Genomic DNA, 25,805 nt, shown 5'->3' on the forward strand with positions numbered 1-25,805 from the left:
TTAAACATTTTAAACAAGGGATTATTATCCCTGGAAAAGCAATCCGCCAATCGACAAACAATCGGTTCCTACTTACTACTAGGTAAACAGAGGTGTGTGAATTAAGGAAACTTTGAGTTTCAGCTTCACAAATGACAGAAACATCAAGGTGACCAATACATTTGTATTTAATTTTCACCAATGTACTGATTGGAAGAGTTCCACTTGAACTTAGCTCATTCCTCATCAACTTCTGAGGAGCTGTACTACCACACTATTGATGCAAAATGTAAGTGCATTAGCACAAATACATGACCAGGTCACCATCTGGGCTTCATATCATTTTTACTATTGATAATATTGAAAAAATAGCCCCATTTTATAAAAATAAAAACTTAAAAATAACAAATCGGAACATCTCTACTGAAATGAGCAACCAATGTTAGTAGCAATATTTCCAACCAACTTTTCCATGGTGCAGACTGATCACTGATATTAAAATCAATATAAACAAGGAGATTGGTAACTAATACTTTGAAAGATCAGAGTAAATTTAGTGAACAAAAAAGTTCATGTAAACACCAAGAATTTTAGGCACGTACACAGAGGAGTGAATGCTCATTAAAAATGTCTTATTTAATCTAATTCCAATTTAGGCATTTGTATTATGCCAAAAGAAAAAAAAGTACATTTTATTACAATTTTATTTTCATATGATGCATTCTAATCATTCAACTTGAATTTCTCTTTTACATCCAAAATTTCCCAGTTGTCACCCACAAGGGAAGTTAACACTACTTGGGAAGGTTAAATACTGGAATACTGGTTAGATTATTTTTTAAAAAATAGTGAATAGGGAAGTGAATTCAGAGCAAAGTTATAAACCACTTAATCTCACTCTTCCATATAGTTTTATGATTCACTCTTAGATATCCATTACAATGCTTCTGCCTTAAATTTAAAAACTGTAATACTGTTTTCCTTTGATGAAGATTACAGGTCACAACAATTATCATCTACCAAAAAGAAAAAACCTTAATTATGAAAAGCTTTGACCTAGGTGAAATTTAACAGTTAAAATAATCTTCCTCAAACCAATAAAAAAAATGGATTACAGATTTATAGCCTGAGGCTATGCTTCCTGTGCAATAATTTGAAGACTAAAATAAACTCAGATTTTTAGTCAATATTGTGAAACTGCACAAGTACATTTTATTTTTAAAAAAGGGATACCACAAAAAAAGACTCTCCATTCAAATTTCTGAAGTGCTTGGACGAACAGGCAAATCAAATGCGACTAAAACTACACTCGCATGCAAAAATCATTGAAAGATCAATGTTAAATCAACTTAAATAACTCAACGTTCAATTCTATTTTTGTAGCTCACTACTTGAACAAGTAAAAAACAAGAACAACACATTGTAAAGTGCCTTTCACATCAGGAGGAAATCCCAAGGCACTGGAGAGTCGGGGATTTGGACATTTGCTTTTCCAGATTAGAAAAGAAAAAATATAGCAAGCTACAAGCGTCCAGGAATTTCAGTTTAGATGAGGGGTTATTAGCAGTGATGGCAAACAGAACCATGGACATTTACAGGAGTGGAGGCCATTTGGCTCATCATAACTCACTGCTTGTGTTTTTGCAGTTTAAGTAAAGGAAGTTAAAGATTTAGATGCAGCTTGTGAACAAATAGATGATTTTATGAACTTCTTAGAACTGTTAAAACTCCTAGGGACCCTAATATAACAAACAGATGAACAACAACAACAAGATTACATTTTTATAGCGCCTTTCACATCAGAAGGACATCCCAAGGTGCTGACAATCTCCTGAGCCTAATAGAATGCTCACTTCCCCTTTCCCATGGTATGAATCTCAATTTTCTCCTTTGTCCCCTCTATTTACAGGACATGTGCCAAGCAAGGCTGAGAAGCAAAGTGAATTTGTCAACAGTCAGTTTGAATGTGGCTATTTTAATTGCCGAGGGAAGGGAGCAAAGGATACTCCACCATCCTGCTTTCAATGTAATTGTTTTGTTATAAAGTATTACTCTTTTTCAGATTCTGGAATGTGGGAACATCAATTCAACATGCTTCAGGCTTTTGCAACAGTCTAACATTCAACTAAAGCTAAAGCCTGAAGCATGTTCATGTTCTAAAGATGGATTATGTCTTCATGGAAGGAAGTCAGCAAAAGATTAGCTAGCTGCAGCAAAAGGCCGGTTTAGGGATATGATGGATGACATTTTGAATCCTGTAGCATAGTAGTTAGAGCACTCTCCTCGCAAACAAGAGGACCTGGGTTCGATTCCCGGCAGGGTGAAACATTGGCCAAGTTTCCTTACTCCACACGACTCAGTTTACCTATCAGTAAGTAGGAACCCAGTGGTTAGTTGATTGGCGGATTGCTTTTTTTGGGGTAATAATGCCTTAAAAAAAACTTGGGCACTCAATCCACGACTGTTTGTGGGACATTGCTTTGCACAATTGGCTGCTACGTTTCGCCCACAAAATATACAGTCCATTCACTTTACAGTATATTCTGTGAAGCGCTTTGAGAGGTGTCGAAGATGTGATAAGGCGCTATATCAAATTCAAGGATTAGTAGAAAATAGCCACACAGGTCTATAGGACTTAATAGATTGCTTTACAATGAGCAGTTAAGAGCAATGATGCCAAGCTTAGAATCATTCAAATTTACAGCAAAATGACCACTTGGCCTATTGACCACTTGGCCTGGATCTCCCTAAAGATCCATTCGTAGTGTCCCACGTCTCCTGCCTTTTCTCCCCATCCCAATACTCGTGGGATAAGGAATGTCAGCTGCCACTTAATTATTTGAGGGTCAGTCTAACGTTTTGACATAGATACCATTCACAGAATCTCTAATTTCGAGTACAGAGATTCTGCTCATTGGCTCAAGAGTGCACAATCTTGTGGGTGAGAGAAGCAATATCCCATTCAACTAAGCTTGAAAAAAGTAGCAGCTGGAAAAAAGGCCAATTTTGTTTTGAAAAGAATTGACCAGTTCAACAATTTCTTTTGGCAAGTAATTCATTTTCAATGTTATTTCATTCTTCGCAGTCTTAATTTCCTTCCACGTTTCTGCACTCTTCTTCTGAAATGACGACTTCACACATCACATTCACAAGCTCAAGAGGATTTGTCATCATTGGTTAGAGAGGTTTCAGTAGTTTGGGATTGTACTAAACTGTTGGGATTGAGTTTCGTTTTTCTAATTAGCTAATTTTTCAAGATGATTGAATTATATTAGCCTAAGCCAAAAAAGCCGACATATATCATGTAATGCTACTAATTACTTCAAAATGAACACACCAAACTTGAAAGACAATTTTTTTCAAAATGTCACTCTTCTGCTTTATAGGAATAGCTTCAGTTTCCAAATTAACATCAGTCATTGAATGCTTCGACCAATTTCTAATTTTATCAATAAAGGGGGACAGAGAGAAACATGGCAATCAGAGCCTATGATGGAGCAGGATGTTACCTGTTCACTGATGGCCTGGAATTCCCTCATCTCATCCTCTGTTAATGGAGCGCAGGTTTCATCATTTTCACTATCTTCCTGCCAACCCATCTCTTTCAGCAGCCTAGAAGTACACAACAAATATTCAATACCAGAACACTAATTTACATTGCATTTTAATAATTGGAAGGAGGCTCACAATGCAAATACTGCACGTTTGTATGTAAACTTTCTTCACTGCTAGTGTAGTGGCTCATTCTAATTATGACCTTCTGAACACTTAAAAAAAAAAGACTTCCAATCGAAAGTTCTGCCATTTACTGAGAAGCTATCGTCAGATCTTTGAGATTCTTAAAAAATCATAATTGATAGCCAATATGGGTTCACTAAGGGGAGTTCTTGCCAATCTAATTTACTGGTTCTCTTTGACAGTGTGACAAGGGAGCTTAATAAGGGTAAGGCTGTGGATGTTGTTTAGCTGGATTTCAGTAAGGCCTTTTATACAGTTCCTCTTGAGAAGCTGGAATTGAAAGTTAAAAAAAAAAGCAGGTATCAGTGGTGGTATATTACAATGGATATGCAATTGGTTGACAGGAAGAACCCAGAGGGTGGTGGTACAGGGAATGTCATCAGACTGGGAAAATGTTATCAGTGGAGTCCCATAACTTTTATTTAATATTTTTATAAATGATCTGGAACTAGGAGTCAACTAGATCAGTGGCAGATGAAATTCAATGTGGAGAAATGTAAAGTACTCCCTATGGGGACAAAAAATCATGGAAGAGACTATTATTTCAACGGAAGGAAAACAATATGTATGGAAAATGAAAAGGACCTAGGGGTCCTGATTGACAATAAATTGAAACTCTCCCAACAATGCTCTGTGAGTAAAGCAGTGAGTAAAGCAAACCAGATGTCGGAATGTATCAACAGATCAATAGCAAGCCGAAATAATGGGATAATTCTGCCACTGTACAACTCATTGGTGAGACCATACTGGTCACCGCAGTACAAAAAGGATATTGGAGAAATCGAGAAGATACAGAAGGCAACCAAAATGATTGAGGGAATGGAAGGACTGGACTTTGAGGAATGACTAAGTAAACTGGGCATGTTCATGCTGGAAAAGAGAACATTGAGAGGTTTCATGATTGCTGTCTTTAAGTTTCTGAAGGGGCCAGACAAAATAGATCATGACAAGCTGTTTCAACTTGTCCAGAATAGTAGAACCAAAGGACATGAAGGGGGGTAAATTCAGAATGAATCTACGCAAACACTATTTCAGTGAGTGAGTGGTGAACCTGTGGAACAGGCTCCCTAGGGAGACAGTTGAAGCAGGAAGTGTTGATTCCTTCAAACACAGATTAGATAGTTTTCTTCTATGAAATAACATTATGGGATACAGTACATAGGTAGTTTGGGACATATATGCGTGCGATCACCAGGAGGGTGGAGGCTAACTGGAGAGACCTTGGTCTGTTTTCATCTAGCATTTTGTATGTTAATCTTATTTGCTAGCATTGTCAAACAAATACAAAGTGTGATGCTTAAACAGAGTGCAACTTTCACACACTCTAGGCTATCTGAATGGTTCTATCCTCGACAGATCCAGTTTTACACACCATTAAAAAAAACCTAAAGAGCATTGCAAAGGAAACAATACAATCTGAAAGAAAAGATGAAGGGAAGGAAAAAATTCACTGGGTGAAACAAGTTTTAATGACAATTACAGGTCACATTGGTATAAGACAAATAGACTAAAAGACTAAAATAGAAAAAAAATGTCTGTGTGAGGAAAAAATGAAATTTGATCAGGCTTCAAAATTGCAAACACTGGAACATGAAAAGCAAAACAAAGAGAGGTGAAGGTTACGTTTAGAACATGAAAAACACATATGAGAGTTAGTATGCCAGTTGGACATCACAGTTCACTTTCGTAGAACATGGCAGCTCAATGCCCTAACCCGACTAGACAACAGAGGAAAAGCAAGTTCCTCACAACTTTTGGCATATGTCCAACAAGACAAAAAAAAACTTTAAAAGATTTTATTTTATTGATCATAACTAATTGAAATTAATGTCAGGCATGAGAAAAATCTCTTTGAAGCCAGATGTTGCAGTTTAAACCTTTGCTTTAAACGGTTCAAAAAACAGTACATCAAAGTAGATTGATGGCGTTATTATATAATAACGTTATTGCATTATTATCTGCTAAAATGGTTTATGGTCTTTACCGTTCACAATGCTGCTATTATCGATGTTTCAGAGTTACCCGTCTTCAGGACAAGAATAAATAAACTAGATAGTTTCAGAGTTTTACAAACTGTAGTCTGCTTATAAAACAGGTGTGGGGTATTTCAATTTGTATGTGTAGTTCTATCTCTCAGACTGTCTCAGGTACAGCTAGTCAGTTTGGTTTTCAGTTAATAACTTTTAGTCAACTAATAACAGCCGTTAAAACATCAATAGATCTGTTGCAATATTAAACCTAAACTACAAAAATGAATCAAAATTAAATCACTTTAGCGCCTTAATTCTGCTGCCCTGCCCTTTTCTCATTTCTATCCTCTCTTCTTATTTTTTACGTACGCTTTTAAAAAAAGGTTTTTTTTAATTTTTTCAACCAGTTTGAACTCGTTCTCTCTTTTGAACTTTAAAGCAAAGTTTACATTTTTTTTCTTGCTGTCTTTCTGGCTTGTCTATATCAGATTTGCGAATAACTTGAAAGAAAAATGATTTAGCTGCAAACCATTTGATGACCTGTTTTTGCAATCAAGAAGCCCAGACACTAAATAGGTTTGCCTAGGAATGTAAGAAAGGATAGGAATACAGGAGAGAAAGGAAAAAGATTTCGCCCACTCCTTCTACAACCATTCAAACTCTATCCCATAATGAATTTCACTCACCCAGCTCTACCTTTTCCCCAACAGATAACACTCCTCCCCCACACCCCAGATATTATTGTCCTCAGGAAATGTGTTTATCTCAGTCTCCATCTATCCTTGTATCCTCCATTAGTGTTCTGAAACATCTTAGGTCTTTTGAAATGATAAGTAATGCAGTACTATGTGTTTTTGAAGAGTCTGGTCCCATATCCACTATTTCAAGTAGGTGAAATAGAAAATTCGTAGAAAGATGTTAACTGTTAAAGGGAATGAAGGAAAAGCAAACTAGCGTAGATAACTCCAGTGACATGTTGGCTGAATAGTTTTCTTTCATGTTGTGTTGTAAACTTTTTAGGATTTACTTTATTCTAGAGTTAATACATTATTTATTTTTATGAGTCAAACCATAAGGAAAACTGCAAAACCAGTATAATATAATAATAATCCTTGCATTTGATATAGCACCTTATCACGTCTTCTAGACGTCTCAAAGTGCTTCACAGAATATACTGTAAAGTGAATTAACTGTATATTTATGAGCGAAACGCGGCAGCCAATTGCGCACAGCAGTGTCCCACAAACAGTCATGGATTGAGTGATCAAATTGTTATTGCTTTTTTTTCTTGAGAGATTATTATCAGGTGTGTGGAGTAAGGAAACTTGCCCAAGGTTTCACCCTGCCGGGAATCGAACCCAAGTCTCTCGCTTGCAAGGCGAGTGCTCTAACCACTGAGCTACAAGACTCCACAGGACTTCAGTATACTTATTGATGAAATATGAAATTCTTTTTGCTTTAAGAATGACTGGTTAAAACACAGTCAAATCCATTAAAGCAACCGTTCTATTCAGCAACTACCTGGTATCAACAACCTGGAAGAGTCCGAACCGATTTTCCATAATAAACTACCTCTATTCAGCAACCACACGTCTAACACAACCAGCAACCACTTGTTTTTAAGCCCTATCAGTGTTCTCAGCCACCAGATCCAGTTCGTTGGGCTGCTCAGCACGGCTTTGACAGCAACGATTTGTGTTTTGTAATTAATTTTATTACTTTATTAAAACTAGTTTGGTTTATGGGTTTGTATGTGTTCTGTATTTTTCTATACCCTTAGAAATTCTACACACACCAACAAACTCAGAAGACACCCTTATATAAAGGCCTCTCTGGTCCAGTCCCCTGAGTAGCTGCTCAAAACAAATTTGACTGTTTCTTGTAAAATGTCTTCAAGTAAGATCAGTGAGCGCCCCCCAAAATACATCATTATATTTCAGAAACTGTGTTAATGTGACTATTTAGCTTCTAGGAAGACATAATTAAATTATCTGGTCAAATTTATGATTAGTTATTGCAACTGAAAGAAATATTGTTCTTAATTCTTTATACAGTAAATAAACTGCTAATGCCAGAGACAGTGGAATAAGACATATTTTGCAGTAGAAAACATTCAATTGGCAACATCAAGCATGCGTAAATGCAATTTTGTATGCACTGTGTGTAAATTAAAAGTAGCCTTATGCATTTAAAAAAATGGGATTTATTAATCAATCCTTTTTCACTGGTTGTTAATTCCTCTGTGAATAAAGCACATAATACATGGTACAAACAGCAATATACCACTCTGTTATTAGTTTTGCATTTCACAGCAGTAAATTCAGAACAAATCAGCAGAAACACTACTTCAGTGAGCAAGTAGTAAACTTATGGAACAGACTCCCTAGGGAGTTAGTGGAAGCAGAACATGTTGTTTGTTTCAAGAACAAATTAATAGATTTCTGCTAGAAAATAATATCAAGAAATACAACAACAAATTACATTTGTAAAGTGTCTTCCACGTCGGGAGGAGCCACAAGGCACTGGCCAGTCAAGGATTTGGTCCCGAGCAGGAGGCTGGGACCCGGGGGGGAAGGAGGGCAGCGAGGGTAGGGGTAGGAGGGTGGCCAACTGCGTGGCCGAAGAGGAGTTCCTTGAGACTGCTTTGAAGGAGGCCAGGGAGGGCGCAAGACGAAGGGACTGGAGGATGGAGTTCCAAAGGGTGGGGCCGAGAGGCTTTCGGCCCGACCGCCAATGATGGTCATATATGCTATACACACCAAGGGACACGACATGACAAGCAACTGCCAGGATGGAGGAAGGTGAACTAGATGGACCACTGATCAGTGGGACCACTGATTTTTGTCCTATACTCAACTTGATTATACATTTCAGGGAACGTTTGCTGTAGTACAAATATAAATTTGTTTAACAAGGCTGCTTTCATTCAATAATGACTTAAATGGTTTAGAATTCAAGAGTTTGAGAGCTTAAGTTAATATGTCAAATTGTGAGAACAAGAGTTTGGATGACAAAACTAAGCAACTGAAAATAAAAAATCTTATATAAACAGAAGATGTTTACCGAAATAGAAGAAATTAACTTTAAAATAACTATACACTGTTAAAAATAGTCTATGTCATTTAAAAACTAGCTTATTCTCAACGCATTTGATAGGAGCTATACTTTAATTGTTAAAATCTTCAGTTTTGTATCATACCAATTGAGCTAATTTGCAGTACAAAGTGTTTCTTTATGATTTTATGAACATACCTATGTTCAGCTTCCAGCGAACTTGATAAAATATTGGCATGGGGGAATGCTGATTGACGAAAGGTTGGCTGGGATACTACTCGAGCATTTCCATTCTCCCTTAGGTCACCATTTTTATCAAAATTTCGGTTCTCATCCCTCTCTTGATGAATATTCTTGTCATTTTGCAGGTTAAACATTTCATAATCCTGTGGACGACAGACCAAGGTACATTCAAATATTGCAGCCAAAATCATTTGACAAAAAAGTTGTACGTGTGTCACAAACAAATAATTAAAAATACACTGTTTTGTTGTAAAAATTGTAACTCTCTGGGATTTAATCTGCTGGTTAAACAGGTTTCCTCTGCAATAAATTGGTCATTTTCAATCCACGACTGTTTGTGGGACACTGCTGTGCACAATTGGCTGCCGCGTTTCGCCCACAAATATACGATCAATTCACTTTACAGTCTATTCTGTGAAGCGCTTTGAGACGTCGAGAAGACGTGAAAAGCGCTATGTCAAATGCAATGCAAGGATTGTCGTTATTGTAAGCATTGCCACTCAGAGTAAATGTTGTTATTAGGCGACTGAACAATAGGGGAGCCCCTCGGCCAACCCAATAACCTAAATGTTGGCCAATTTAGTGTGAAATCGTCTAACAAACAGGAAATGAATGAACCAGCTGCACAATTGTGCAGTGAATGGAGTTTACAGCGCAACCATTTCAGAGCTAAATTCATGCTGTAAAGATGCATTGTAAAGAGTTGTTACAGTCTGGAATGCACTGCCTGAAAGGGTGGTGGAAACAAATTCAATAACCAGGGATCAGTATTGGGACCACTGCTGTTTTCGATCTAAATAAATGACCTGGACTTGTGTATAGGGAGTACAATTTCCAAGTCTGCAGATAATACTAAGCTAGGAAAAGTAGTAAACAGTGAGGAGAATAGAAATAGACTTCAAGAGGACATTGAAGATTGGTAAAATGGGCAGACAGGTGGCAGATGAAGTTTTATGTGGAGAAATGTGAAGTGATGCATTTTGGGAGGAAGAATGAAGAGAAGCAATATAAGATGATGGTACAATCATCTTAGCTCAGTGGTTAGAGCACTCGCTTTGCAAGCGAGAGACCTGAGTTCAATTCCAGGCAGGGCGAAACCTTGGGCAAGTTTCCTTACTCCACACACCTAATAATAATCCCTCCAAAACCAAAAACAATAATAAATTGGTCATTTTCAATCTACGACTGTTTGTGGGACATTGCTGTGCGCAATTGGCTGCCGTGTTCACCCACAAATATACAGTCAATTCACTTTAGTGTGTTCTGTGAAGCGCTTTGAGACGTCCTCCCGACGTGAAAAGCGCTATATCAAATGCAAGGACTATTATTATTATAATCTTAAAGGGGATGCAGGTACAGTGAGACCTGGGAGCTCATATAATTAGATCTTTGAAGGTGGCAGGACAGGTAGATAAAGCCGTTAAAAAGCATACGGGATACTAGGCTTTATAAATGGGGGCATAGAATACAAAAGTCGGGAAGTTATAATGAACCTTTATAAAACACTGGTTAGGCCTCAGCTAGAGTACTGTGAACAGTTCTGGGCACCACACTTTATGAGGGATGTCAAGGCATTGGAGAGGGTGCAAAGGAGATTTACCAGGATGGTACCAGGAATGAGGGACTTCAGTTATCAGGAGAGGCGAGAGAAGCTAGGATTATTCTCCTTGGAGAACTGGAGGTAAAGAGGAGACATAAGTTTTCAAAATTATGAGGAGATTCGATAGGGTGAACAAGGAGAAACTATTTCCACCAGTAGGTGGGTTGTTAACTTGAGGACATCGATTTAAAATAGTTGTTAAAAGAAACAGAGGGGAGGTGAGGAGAATTTTTTTCACACAGCGATTAGTTCGGATCTTGAATGCATTGCCTGAAAGGGTGGTGGAAGAGAAGTAGATAATTATTTGGGGAGGACAAGTTTGCAGGGCTATGGGGAGAGAGCAGGGAAGTGGGATTGATTTGGATAACTCTTTTTAAAGATCCGGCACAGACACGACAGGCCAAATGGCCTCCTTTTGTGCTGTATAATTCTATGATTCTACGATAACAACTTTGAAAAGGAATTAAATAGGTACTTGAAAAGGAAATAGTTGCAGGAGTTGGGGAAACAGTGGGGGAGAAGGACTGATTGTGTAGCTCTTCCAAAGAACCGGCACAAGCACGATGGGCCGAATGGCCTCCTTCTCTGCTGTAATATTCTATGATTCTATGTAGTTCAAATGGTGTGATGGATCACAAAGTATCTGCAAGGCATTTTTTAACAGCTACGTCTCCAGTTCACTCCTTGAGAGATTTTGATTCTAACTTGGAACTGAGAAATCCAGGCTTGATGTTTGTAACCCTCATACCAGGACATCAATTTCTGCACCACAGAATATTTCCTGGATTAATATTTTCCTTCCAATGGAACAAAATATTATTGTACATCTCCAATATATATTTGAAATCTACATTGTGCAACTTGCCCACAGAGAAAGAAAACATATCAATCAACTGTAGCAAAGTGGCACAGAAAGTACATTAATCCAAACAATATGGTAAATTAAGCAAGCTGAACCACTGTCAGTATATGGGTTGATAGTTACCTTTTCTTTGTCTATGTGGTCTCCATCATCATGATACTCTTCACCGGGTCTGTCCTGTTTCAAAGTCTTCAGAAACTCGCTCTTCTTATCCGAACGCATACGTGTCAGTTTCATCATACGAGGCTGACTTGCTATATCAATTGGCGATGAGGAATTTGAACGACTACTCTATTTTAAATAAAAAATTGAAAAATGAATAAAAAACAGGACAGCATGCCTAACATGTACTGCGCTAGCCGATAGGGTTAAAGCTTTCATCAGGTGTTAAAATATGATTACACAAACCTTTTAAATCAGCAGAAAGAAGGTCATTCAAAACTGCAGAAACATGCACCTGGGTAGTGAACACTTCACATTGTGAATGTCAGTAGAAAACAGTAACATTAGTCAATATTTGAGGTGCTTTTAATGTTCTCCAGATGTGAAATGCACGATACAAATTTAAATTGTATATTGTATTGCAACATGGAGGATTTACTAGATACTCAAATGATCAAGTTGTACTTCCACGCAAATGTACAGATCTTTATGTGACATCTCAATACAAAGAGAGTGTAACATTTAATTCTAAAAAACAATTGTAAAAGAGCTATATTGCAAGAGTTTAAACGGTCAGTAAATGCAATAAACTGGTACGTTCCTGTACTCAAGACATTTCAAAAGGTTTTACCAAATCATATGCTTATGAACATCATTTCTAAAGTTGATTAAAAGCTAATCAAATCTCACAGAATGGGAGGTGACTATAAGCTTGGTCAAAAAGATAAGTTTTTATGCGGGAATTAAAGACAGATAGAGATAATAAACGCAGGAACTTCTAGAGGTTAGGAGCACAGTAGCTGAAGGCTCAGTCATCAATGGTGAGCACAACAGAGCCAAGTTAGCCAAGTGGAGGCAGCAAAAAGAAAGCAGTGGAGTTGGAGAAAGACACAGAGTTCAGGAAGTTCCTGACGTGAAAGGTGCTATGCAAATGAATTTGTTGTTGTTGTTGCTAGGTGTGAAGGAATTTATAGAGGACGTTGAAGTTAATCCCTAGGGAGACGGAGAGTGAATGGAGCCTGGCAAGGACTGGGGTGATGGGCATGCAGAGTTTAGTATGGTGTTTAGAAAGCCCCTTGTATAAAGTTTGGTTGTAAAAAGCTTAAATAAATGTTTCAATTATTGAACAAGAATTTTATAATGATTCTGAATGGAGGCAAAGGGAAAGTTCTCCCCCACAACCCATTACAGTACCTGACACAGAATCAGCTAAGAATGAAAACAAAATGACAACTAGAATAAGGCTAATCACTTATCTTTTGAAAATGAACACCATACTTTGTAATAGCGGCATAAAACTGTAACCGTCAAATGGAACTTACATGGAAAGTTATTTGGTCCAAAAATATTGGTGTTTCTATTTTGGAAATGTATGGTTTAGAAATACTTCAAATGCCAAATAGCACATAAACATTATACCTCCTTTAAAGAGTTTGGTGATGAAGTGAAGTTCTGAGGTGCCGGTTTTAGAAGGGCGTTGAAGCTAACAAATGGTGTCCCATGTTTGTTTTCCTTTGCTGAACCTTTCCATTGAGCAGGCTAAAGAAGAAAGATATTATTATTCCCTTTTAAATATTAAATACTTACTCCAAAGTCATCCTGGAGGCAAAGAACAATTCAAAGACGCTGTTTTCCACCATCCATCACCGCCTCCGCGCACCCTCTCAAGCCCCCTCTACTCTCACATCAAACACTGAGTGCGAAGAGGTCCTAGACTTCTTTGCCTCAAAAAATGAAAACATCCGCTTGGCTGCATCGCCTTTCCCCAATCCATGTCCCCTTCCACCCCACCCAGACCATCCACACTGCCTTCTCCCTCCGCCACAGCCTCTGCCACTCCCCCCTCCTTACACTCCTTTGCCCCCATTTCTCCCTCCTCCCTCTCAACCACAATCACCCAGTTGAAGTTCACCACCTGCTGCCTCGACCCTCTCCCCACCCAGCTGCTGGTCACTCAACCCCCCCCTCCTCTCCCCCCTGCTGGCCAACACAGTCTCTCTCCTCGGGCTCTGTTCCACTCCCCCTGAAAACACTGTCGTCACACCCCTCCTCAAAAAAACCACCCTCGATCCCTCTAATCTCTCAAACTAACGTCCCATCTCTAACCTACCCTTCCTTGTCAAAAGTCCTGGAACGCATTGTTGCAGGTCAACTTCGGTCACACAATTCCCTCAACGAGCCCCTGCAGTCTGGTTTTCGCCCTGCCCACAGCACAGAGACAGCGCTTGTCAAAGTCACAAACGACATTCTCTCTATCTGTGACAAGAGCTCCCTCTGCCTCCTCGTCCTCCTGGATCTCTGTGCAGTGTTCAACACAATCGACCACGCCATCCTCCTCCAAAGGCTCTCCTCCCTCATCAACCTTAATGGGACCACACTCGAATGGTTCGAGTCCTACTTAACCAACCACCTCCATTTCATCACAGCAAATGATTTCTCTTCCCACCTCCAATTGTTCTTCCTCCCCCACATCCGGTCCCAGGACCGCCTTCTTCCACCTCTGCCACATTGCCCACCTCTGACCGTACCTTACCCCAAATGTAGACAGAACTCTAATGTATACATTTGTCACCTCCCGCTTGGATTACTCCAACGCACTCCTCGCCGGTCTCCCCAGCTCCACCATTCACAAGACCCAGCTCATTCCAAACTCTGCTGCCCGCATACTGACCCGGACCAAACTCCATACCCACATCTCACCAGTTCTGGCCAGGCTCCACTGGCTCCCCATCAACGAACGGATCGACTTCAAGATCCTCACTCTTGTGTTCAAATCCATTCACTCCCTGGCACCTCCCTACCTTTCCGACCTGACATCAGCCACCTGCTCGCCCCTCGTATCGTCCGTCCCACCATCGGAGATCGTGCTTTCAGCCACTACACCTCAAAACACTGGAACATCCCTCAATCCCTCCACCTTAGCCCCTCTCTCCCCTCTTGCTTCTTCCCACAAACTGGGTGCCATCTACTAAAACCTGCTTTTATAGTCTTCAAGATCATTTGTAAATATTACTAATAGCACCATTCCATAAATCAGTGCCTTCCATCAAGTAAAAATAGACAAACACATAGAACATGTCAAATTGAAAATAAATCCACTTAGATTATTTTGTTTGTTGCTGAACTGCAATCAGTAATCCTAACAAAAGGTGATTATAAACTAAAATCAGGAGAAAAAATACACAGTATTTTAAGAGCATAATATCTAGGCCTCAAGTATCAATATCGAAGTGTCAAAATTGGGATATCCTCGATGAATAACCCAGTTATGAAGTCAGCCTATCTTAACCAAACACTTGCCAGAGCATGGAAGGCAAACAGACCAGCTGCATGCAAGGCAGTGAAAGAGGTTGGCACTGCAATCATATTATAACTAAACTTGAGCTCTAATGAAGCAGGTTATAAAAAGGCTTGTAACAATGTATTGTACGGTTTTAATGTTTTGAGCAAAAAAAATTAACAACTTCCGGTACTGACATCATTTCCTGCGTAGTACCCCTGCGCATTGTGCATAAGCAGTGGCTCTGACAATACCATCTATACATGCATGGGAACTGTACATCCATGTCGATCTTACGACCCAGAGCTTAGCAAATAAAATGGCTCTGTGCTAAATTTGTAGAAAGTACTGGAAACACTTATCCAGTTATTCAAGGTCAATATCTATTCATTTTAAAGAACATCACTTCAAGTAATCCAACATTGGAGAGGGGGACTCCACTTAACAGACTATAGCTTCGAACCCCAAGCTGAACCACAAGTTTGATCAAGGTCACATTTAACAGACAAGTTTTGGTTGCTGTGCATGGAGAAGTGTGGGAGAGTGTTCCCAGTGTGAGAGTACATCATGAGTCAGTCATTCGGCAAATATTGTTAGCAGAAGTTATGGAGATGCATTTAGCTCAGAATTTTCTACGTTCACTTCCCAAGGCTAAAAGGGAAATGGAAATTTAAAACACGTGATACAAATGTGGTAATAAAGTTACTAATAACCCAAATTAAACTAGGATAGTTAATGCCTATTTAGGTAGTGCTTCAATTTACCTTTCCTGATGGAGCAGTGGGCTTGGGAACCAATCCCTTATATACACTGCCTGTTCCATTCTTCATGGGGTGGGTGTGAGATGCCCCTGTCAGAGGGTATCCAGATAGTATAGGTTCTTCTTTGAGTACTTTCTTAATGACCAGCATTTTGGATGTTCTAGATTTTGGATTTGGAGGATTTTCTGCATTAAAAATTGGAAAAAAAGTTAGTAAAACTTTATCTGTCCAGACCGAGGGAAATCACCTGTGTTACTGACAACTGGTGCTCAAATTATGATTGCAAACATTTAATGCAAGTGGAAGACACTTTATTTCACCCTTAATCTGGAATTTATTGAGCTGGGAGCAAAAACTCAGGAGCAGAAACTCAAGAGTCCAGGACATTCTCAGGGTCTCCAACCGGCCGCTGGGTGTCGACTCGCAGATGCTCAATTAAAACTATGAAGAATGAGCGACAGTTACAAGAAGCTTGCACTTACACAGCGCCCTCCACGCAGGGCAGCGTCTCAGAGTGCTTAACAATGGCGGAGCCTGACTCTGAGCCAGTGGGGGTGGGGGAGGGGGGTCCATAAGCACGGTCGAAAAGCAAGGTTTTAAGGCGAGAATTGAAAAAGGGGAGAGAGGGGCAAGGCGGGGGGATTTGTGGGAGAGTGTTCCAAAGTTTTGGCGCATAGTGGCTGAAAGCACGACCCTCAATGGTGGAGGGGAGGGCACGAGGGACAAGCAGGAGGCCAGTGCCAGTCGAGCAGAGGCGCCGGGTGGTACATTGGGGAGTAAGGAGGTTGGAGAGGTAAGGAGGTGCCAGGGAGTGAAGTGATTTATCACAGTTTAAACAATAAAATTTACATTTTTATTTTGAGATGCCTGAAATACTTAGTGCATCGGGCTTCATTTTCATTTGGCCTAAATAACTACGCAGGTTTATCGCTCCTTCCTCTTGTCTTTTTGATGGTGTGAGAAAGCACCACCTAGCACTAATTGATTGATTGGAGAGTCGTGGCTTTGGCTGACATCTCTAAACCGAAGTCCTGCCTAGCTGTTCAAGTCGATTTTAAGGATCCCATTTCACTATTCAGAAAGAGCAGGCAGTTTCACCTGATGTTCTAGCCAGCAATCCCTGATAAAATTGGTCTTTTACTTCATAACTATTTGTGGAACATTGCTGTGCACAAATTGGCTGCCGCGTTCATCTACAAAATAGACAATGACTATACTTTATAGTATACCTTTAAGTGCTTTGAAATGTCTATCAACATTAAATGTGCTATATTAAATGCAAGAATTATAGCTAATTTATTATGTAGCAAATTAACTCACTTACTACTAGCTGAGCAGAACTGTGTTGCTCTGTGTTCAGTTAATTATAGCATGTTTTGTGACGCAGTTGTTTATAATGGAATATTGCATTAACCACACCGTTCAACAAAGTGAGTAAAAATTACTGGCTTACAGAATAGCACGCTGTCTGTAGAAATCCTGAGATTCATTAGTACATTTACAGCTGAAACCTTTATATACCAATATACATCCACCTAAAAAAATTACACTTTACAGTAATCCTGCTAAGAGATATCCTCCTGGCATGAAAGGTTCTGTATCAAATGCAAAGATTATGTTATCTTTGTAGAATATAATTAGAGAGCGACTCACCCCACACTCCTGCAATAGATTTGCTCTGGCTAAGTTCTTTTTTGGACTCGGGATTAAGTGATGGCTACAAAGAAAAAGAAAATTAAATATTAGAAGTCTACTGACAGAAAACATTTTAACTAGTCTTAAAGATTAGAATTCACATTACTAAATGTATTTATATTAAACCATTCTTGAAAAAATCTGTTTAAATCATAGCACTGTCAAACATTGCGTTCCTCCCACAAAATCTACAGTCGATTCACTGCAGTATATCATCAAATGTAAGGATTACTGATATTAAATTATGCTCTCTATTTTAATGTTCTAATTCAACATTCCTCTAAGTATTTGCTTTGTTTAAAACAACCGATAACCAAAAGGTTTAAGGAGATTACTTGAATCAACCAAAACCTCCACTTGACCATACTCTAATCTACTAAAATTATAGTACTTTTCCACAGAAACAACTTTATTTTCATAAACTAAATAGAGAGCAAAAAGTATTGTCGCTTACTGCAGAGATCATCTTCCTCATTTTCCTGCATGCAGTTTCCAGTTCCATATACAAATGGAATATTTAAACTTTGTCAACCAATAGGTGAAAAACACCAGGACACTGCTTCTAAGACCTTTTAAGTGTCACACAAGGCCATCTTTGTTAGGTGCTATTTTGCTCCCTGTTCAATATACATCCATACTAAGCCTCATGTTAGGTCTGTGATCAAAGGGACCGACCGATAGAAAGATCAAATGGAAATTAAAGGATGCAAAACAGATGGAAACTATTGGGATGTTTTAAGATGCATCTGATCAGAAAGAGAACTGAGAGGAGGTGGAATGAAACTTTCCATGTAGAAGCTTAATTGCATTCAAAGATTGAGGAAATCACACTTAGAATAGCCAATCATTCTTACTCATTCAGATACCTTTACAAACAAATTAATTAAACAAAACTGATGTGTAAAACAGATCTGGACAAGTCTGACCCACACATTATGGCCAGTTTGAAGCACAGATGTGTCTTACTGTTGTGGAAGTAAGGAAACAACATCATAGGTTCACTACTTAAAACTCCAAAATCACTGGTAAAGCAGGCAAATCGAAAATAGGCTCAGGGTGATATAATTGGAGGAAGAGGAATATTTGGGACGCTACCCTGCGTTAGGGGCGCTATATAAATGCTAGTTGTTGTTATCTGCCCCACAAAGCCAACTATGGCATAAAGCCTTAAAAGGACAATTCCCCTAAATGTTTTTCCGCTTTATTAGATGGTAACTCAGTCAATTTTATTTGGAAGTTGAACAGCAAGTAAAGAAATACCATTAGAACTTTAAAAAGGCTCAAATCTCAGATTTAAATGTTAACCTACAAAATCCTCTGCTTCAAACTGCTTAGGCTCCTCCTTTTCGTCCTTTTTTCCATTCTCTTCCTCAGTTATGTTATTCTCATGTACCACTGGGGCTTTTCGTCCATTAAATGTGCCACTTCGGGGTCGAGGATTCCCTCCATGGTAGCCACTGCGTGGATTGACAGTTTCTGTGCTGCGTCCATGCGATCGCCAACCATTCTTCTCTTTTCTACCAAAGTGCCCTGCAATAAAACAGTTTTTTCCCATAGTTTGGATATACTACAGTGAAAGTGATAAAGCAACAGGAATGTAGGGGAGGTGAGGTGGGAAGGCTCGGGGAGGGATGCAAACACCTTCTCAGAAAATGATGTTTCTCTCTCCATGCCACAAGAAGCTGCTACAGAGCTTATGCGTCAGGTCGCTGTTAAAATCCACTTGTACGATATGCCACAACAGATTTGCCATGAAATATATATGGAGATGACATCTCAGTGCATTTAATCATTAAAACTATCTTTGAAAACTTTGATAACTAAAGAATGCTTAAACGCAAGCAACCAGTACATTCATTTTGTTTGACCAATGGATAAATATGACTTTTAATGGGCCTCAAAATATTTTGTGCTATGGACATATTCATACTAAAGCCCTCGTAAAGTGCTTTGAAATGTTTTCCTATGTGAAAGGAACTATACAAGTATAAATTGTTCTGGCAATAAACAGAAAACAAACAGAATTAATGCAGATTGATGGAAGTTAATATTCTCTGGTACTAAAGTACTTAATAATATAAAAACAGTCCTATTAAAAAAAATTGGTAATTGATTTGTCTGTCAAACATCTTAACATTTTATAAGCTAAACATTAAATTTCTTTTAAGAACCTGACATCAAATCTCTTCCCATTCTCAATCATTCTCACCTACCCAATCTCCTACACACCTTATTCTCCAGCCATATTTTCTACTGCTTTGATTTTGGTCTATGGCTCAGTCCCCTCATCCCACCATTGGTGGCCCAGTCTTTAGTCACTGCATCCCTGCTCACTCCCCCTTTGCTTGGTTTCCTCGTTTCTAACTTCAAAACCTTGTGATCAAAATCCTTAATTCTCCCTATCATGTACGTAAGCACTTGGAGATATTCATTCTACATTAAATATTCTTTTAATTGCACGGTTCTTTACAGGGTTTGTTTAAAAAAATCTCTAAATATTTTGACTAAAGTGAAATGTCACACAGAGCAGGAATTGTTATGTACACAGATCCACAGCATCAAAGTCTAAGGAAGTGATACATGGTTTACATAACTATGGTAACCATACTTAATAATTTTAAACAAAAAAAGCAAAAACAGCAAATAAATTTTACTTAAGAAACAGAGTTGTAAAATTAAATATCTGATCAGCAATACCTGCTGATCAGCTGAACAGAGTAACGCAGGATGTAAATATACTCATTTGCTTTTTGCCCATTTGCTGTAGATCTAAATACCCTTAACTATATTAAAAAGTTGTTTCACTTTTTAATGAGGTTTGTTAGTAATTGGCTTCTAGAATGAGCGTGTGACTATAAAAATTAGTTACCTCATAATATGCACCAAGATTTAAAAAATGAGAGCAATACAGTGGAGCCCAGTTATAATGCAATAGTTGAGATCCATAAAATCCCAACCAGCACTATAACAGGGCGTGTTCGCTGAACAGAGGTTCTACATTCACTGCCTGCGCACACACAAAGATCAAATGCCAACTGGCACGGGAAAGCCCAAATCACCGGTTTCCAGGGCATTGGGTTGCTACAGTCACTTCTTGCTCACTGCGTATGCCCAGGACATCAGCGGCAACCTCATAAACGAGAACTTGAACACGGTGGTTTCCCACCCAGCCGGCGTTTCATCTTTCTGCACTCATGTGACGAGGTAGCAATGGAGTGGGCCTGTGCACTTTGGATATTTCAGGGGAGTTATCACCAAGCTCCAAATCCCAAATGGGTAGTAAGTGAACCTGCCTTTTAATGAAGCACTCTATAACGGGGTTCCACTGTATTTAGCAAAGCTTAACACTACAGCAGTTCACACTTTTTCACATGCTACCTCTAAACATGCTTTTAAATTTCTCACCACATATACTAGTTGAATTAACACACCTCCACCAGAACGTCCACCAGCAGAATCAAAGTTATCGGAGGAGTTGTGCCGTCTGCGATTCACATCATAACGATTCTCTAGTCGGACAAAGGTTTCAGGATTCTTTTCAACGTTTACGGACTGCTGCAAGTTTAAAACAAAGAGATAAATACCAACAAATAAAATTCAATCAAATGTAGCCCATTCTTTGCTGAATTTTTGATACAAATATCATCTTAAATCGTTTGAGATCATTAAACAAAAGCATGTTTAATTTCAAGAACGCTACAATTAATCATAATAGATGACAATTAACAAGTAATAAACCAGTATTCAAGTATTTTTTTAAACTAAGAGACTGAAGTACAAGTGGTTAACGAACTGACAAAGCTGCATGGATTTAAATTGCTGCCTTAAACTCACAGCAGAAATATCAAGTAATCCCTCCACCTCTTCAATTTAAATAAACTCAGTGCATAGCTCAGTGAAGGCGAAGAGCAATAATGAGTTACTACAAAATTAAACAATGATGCAAGGCTAGATTCTCTCAACTCTCCAATCACAATCTACAGGGCCACCCCATTTTTTCTCCATAAATTAAACAACAACAAAATTACATTTGTATAGTGCCCTTCATGTCAGGAGGATGTCCCAAGGCGTTTGACAGTTAGTGTTTCGGACCCGAGCTGGGGGGGCGGGGGGGGGTCGGGTTTGGAGAGGGTGATCGAAAACACAGTCAAACAGGAGGGTCTTGAGATGGGTCTTGAAGGAGGAGCGAGGCGTGAGGGACGGCGGAATGGAGTTCCAGAGGGTGGGGGCAGAGTGGCAGAAGGCCCGCCCGCCAATGGGGGTGCGGGTGAGGCAGGGGACATCAAGCAGACTGGAGCCCGCTGAGCGGAGGGAGCAGGCAGGACGGTAGGGGTTTATTGGGTCGGAGAGATAGTGGGGAGCAAGACCATGGGGTCTTTGAAGGTGAGGAGAAGGATCTTGAACTGTATCCTCTGTGTGATGGGAAGTCAGTGGAGTCTGGCGAGGATGGGGGTGATAGGGTCACAGAGTCTGGTGCGGAAGAGGACACAGGCTGCAGAGTTCTGGATGATCTGCAGCCTATGGAGAGAGGAGTTGGGAGGCCGACAAGCAAGGAGTTTGCATAGTCAAGCTTCGATGTTATGAAAGCATGTATGAGGGTTTTGCGGCCTGCGGAGTGAGACAATGCCAGAGCCGGGCGATGTTGAGGGGGTGGGGGAAGGCAGAGCAGGTCATGGCGCAGATGTGGGGTAGAAAGGATAGTTGAGGGTCAAAGAAGAACCCAAGGTTCCGGACTGGCTTAGCAAGGTGGGGTGTGCAACCATGGATGGTGATGCTGTCAGCGCCTGAGGTGTGAAGGCGCTGACGGGAGCCAATCAGGAGAGCCTCGGTCTTGTTGACTTTCAACTGAAGAAAGTTAGCTTTCATCCAGGACTTGATGTCTGACAGACATTCTGTCAGCACAGCAGTGGTCCTGGAGTCAAGGGTGGAGGCAGAGAGGTAGAGTTGGGTGTCATCCGCGTACATGTGGAAGTTGACCCCATGTCTGCAGATGATGTCATCAAGAGGGAGCATAGATAGTGAAAAGGAGGGTATCAAGGACAGAGCCCTGAGGAACGCCGCATGAGACGGTGTGGAGGAAGTGTGAGAGGTACGATCTGAACCATTCAAGAACAGAACCATGAAGGTTGAGGTGAGAGGAGAGGTGATGGATGAGGATAGAGTGGTCTACGGTGTCGAAGGCAGCAGAGAGGTCAAGGAGGACGAGGAGGCAGATGGAGCCCTGGTCGCAGATGGACAGAATGTCATTTGTCACTTTGACCAGGGCTGTTTCTGTGCTGTGGGCAGCACGGAAACCCGATTGGAGGGGTTTGTGAAGGGAGTGGCGGGAGAGGAAGGAGCAAAGCTGGGAAGCAACAACTCATTCCTGGACCTTGAAAGAGAGGTTGGAGATGGGGCGGTAGTTCGAGAGCAGTTTGGGTTCAGGGAGGGTTTTTTAAGGAATGATGACAGACGCTTTTAAAGGGGTGGGAACGGTACCAGTGGACAGGGAGAGGTTTATGATGTCTGTGAGTAGAGGGGCAAGGAGGTGGAGCTGGGAGGTAAGGAGAGGGGTAGGGATGGGGTTGAGGGAACAGGTGATCGGATTCATGCGGGTTATAATGGAGCCTGGGGAAGAGGAGCCTGGGGTTGTCCTTGGTCTTGGGAGTAGAATAACGATTTAGCAGAGGTGATTTTTTGAGGTGATTTTTGAAGGTCAGCAGCTCGCACCTGTACTTTAAGGGAGCGGAGGTAGCTGGTGTACCATAGTGACTTTCGTGAGTAGGAGATGGTTCGGGAAGTGAGAGGAGCAAGGGAATCAAGAGTGGTAGAGAGGGAGCTGTGGAGAAGAGTGACCAAGGAGGATAGGTCATTGTGGGAGGAAGCCCAAACAAAGGTTTCATGGCTAGATTATTATACTTCCTTTTTGCAGCACATTGCTGTGTTTTGCCAATATAAATTAGGACTGAATAGTACAATGCAAAAGTGAAGCTGCAACAGAATAGGTGCATGACCAATAGTCTCCGAGCCCAGAGTTAGGGAAGGGAAAATAAACCAACCATTCTGCAACACAGCTGTTCACTGCCCTGCAGAGGTGTGCATGTGTAGACAGGGTGAAGGGTGGGAGGGGGGGGCTCTACTTAGAGAGACAAGGGAAATAGGAGAAACCAGATTGAGTTTGGCTGTGATTCTCCCCAAAGTCAAATTGCCTGCTAGGATACTGATAAATCTCATACAAGAAACATGGCAACAAACTGGTATCATAGGCAGCCCGTCCCCCAGTTGGTGAAAAAGGAAACAAAACATTTGGTTGGGAGAAGAAAGGAAGGCGACTGACACTGAGGGAAAATTAGTAAGACAAAAAGAGATAGTAATGACAGAGAATGAAATGCACATGAAGAGTCACTTATTTATTCATAAGAAAATATTAAGTTATTTGGTAACATGCAATCTATTCAATTTTGAAACCATTGCAGTAGTAGCTGCAGGGCATTTGACATTTTAAAAATGCAGTGAGGCTTAAGTTTCCAGATGAGTTCAGTTTGAAGATTTGGAAAGAGAAAATTCCACAGCTTTATTTCCTTTTATGAGTGAAGGGGATTGAAAACGTGTCTCATATTTTTGTGTGTAAACCCTATACTTCGTTATGATTCACAAGCATGTATTGAAAGTGGTTTCCTCATAACATTTGCATGCTTTCATATAATGGCTATGATATCTGACAAACAAAATTCAAAGTTACACACCAGAACAAGGCCACAATAATGATAGCTTATGTATAGAAACTTGGAAACCAAAAAAGGAAAGTGGTTTGATGGATGAAGTCAGTGAGGGAAAGGTGAAACCTGAAAGATGTTCCAGGAAAGCAGTCAAAAAATACATAATAAAATGCTAAGGTAGAAAACCTTAGACCACAAGTACAAGAACAGCAGGACACTGGTAAATCTGCACCAGGGCTGGAAGGAAAACAAAGCTAATGGTCAAAGGAACAGAATGGTTCGGTTTCAAAGATAGTATTGCCTGGCATTATACATTTATGAGGCAAAATGAGTTATTGGTTTGGGTTCCTACTACACTACAATTTCACCAAAGCTTCCACTGAACTAGGGTCCAAGATGTAAAAGGTTACTACTTATAATATGCTTAATAGCAACAAATTAATAAACTCGGTATGTATGCTTAATAATGTATAATACCCATGGAATGAAAGACCAATTTTATTTGGGGGATTATTGGCCAGGGCACTCAGTGAAACTCCTTTCTCTTTTGGAATAATGCCACAGGATCTTTCAACCTCCACTTGAACAGGCACAGACAAGGTTCTTGGTTTAAGTTTCATCTGAGGGATGGCACCTCTGACAATGCAACACACCACAGCATTACAATGGAGTGTCAGCATAGATTATATGGGTTCCAAATCCTAAAATGGGGCTTGAACCCACAACCTTCTGACTCAGAGGCAGCAGAGCTGGAAATTACAGCTACCGGCATCAAATTCAACCAAGTTTTCAAGATGGAGATTTATCATGTGTGGGATGACTACATGCATGAAGATCTACATACTTATAACAACTTGCAATCATATAGCACCTCTATTTAAGGCATCAGGAATTAGGAAGAGAGTTTCAGAGGGCAAGGGTATAATCACTGAAAACTTAGCTGCTGATGGTGAGGGTAAAGGGGAGAGAAACACACACCAGATCCGAATTTGCTGGATCCATTGCAACAATAATTTCCACTTATATAGAACCTTTCACACATAGTAGCATCTTGAAGTGCTGAACATTGGTATAGTTTGACACCGAGCCTGGGACAAACAGTACCATAGGCACAGTCAACAAAGAAAATCTTCAGGTGTGATCTGAAGACAGGGAAAGAGGGGCAAGACAGAGACCTTGAGGTAGAGTTTCAGAGTTCAGGCCTTGTGGCTGAAGGCACAGCCAGTGATGGTGGATCAGAGAGGGTTGAGGGAGGTACAGAAGGTCCGAACTGGCCGAACAAGGGAATTGGGTCGGTGGGCTGTGAGCCGAGTGGAGAAGTAGAGATGTGTAGGGAGCTACCGCTTTGTGATGCCAAAATGAGGTACCTCATTGCTGCTTTTAATGGGCACTTCATCAGTCAGTCAGAAAATAATTCAGAACTGCTAAAAATTCATTAGCCATTTTAATATTCTTCTATAATATTATATAATAATTCTTACATTTGATATAGTGCCTTATCAAAGCGCTTCACAGAATATACTGTAAAGTGAATTGACCGTATACTCTGTGGGCGAAATGCAGCAGCCAATTGCGTACAGCAGTGACCTACAAACCATCGTCGATTAAAATACCAAATTATTTATTTATTTTGGGGGGGGTTATTACCCCTGGAAAAGTGATCCGCCAATCGACTAACAACCGGGTTCCTACTTACTGCTAGGTAAACAGAGACACGTGGAGTAAGAAAACTTTTTGCCCTGCCCAGGAATCGAACCTGGGTT

The 25,805-nt window shown here is 40.1% G+C and overlaps 1 protein-coding gene across 2 annotated transcripts in view; it reads right to left on the reverse strand.

Annotated features, from left to right (window-relative positions):
- The window catches only part of LOC103177814 (vasculin), a 32,363-nt gene that overhangs the window by 761 nt on the left and 5,797 nt on the right, over positions 1–25,805 (reverse strand). For both annotated transcript variants that reach the window (XM_007892165.2, XM_007892164.2), the window contains 8 exons: positions 20,776–20,899; positions 18,654–18,874; positions 17,303–17,366; positions 15,653–15,834; positions 13,028–13,147; positions 11,570–11,737; positions 8,940–9,127; positions 3,489–3,591 (listed from right to left, as the gene is read on the reverse strand). In XM_007892165.2, the coding sequence (XP_007890356.1) occupies positions 3,489–3,591; positions 8,940–9,127; positions 11,570–11,737; positions 13,028–13,147; positions 15,653–15,834; positions 17,303–17,366; positions 18,654–18,874; positions 20,776–20,899 (1,170 nt within the window). The remainder of the gene's footprint in view (positions 1–3,488; positions 3,592–8,939; positions 9,128–11,569; positions 11,738–13,027; positions 13,148–15,652; positions 15,835–17,302; positions 17,367–18,653; positions 18,875–20,775; positions 20,900–25,805) is intronic.

This window comes from Callorhinchus milii, unplaced genomic scaffold (genome assembly GCF_018977255.1).
Source record: "Callorhinchus milii isolate IMCB2004 unplaced genomic scaffold, IMCB_Cmil_1.0 Scaffold1, whole genome shotgun sequence".
In the NCBI taxonomy this organism is placed as follows: domain Eukaryota; kingdom Metazoa; phylum Chordata; class Chondrichthyes; order Chimaeriformes; family Callorhinchidae; genus Callorhinchus; species Callorhinchus milii.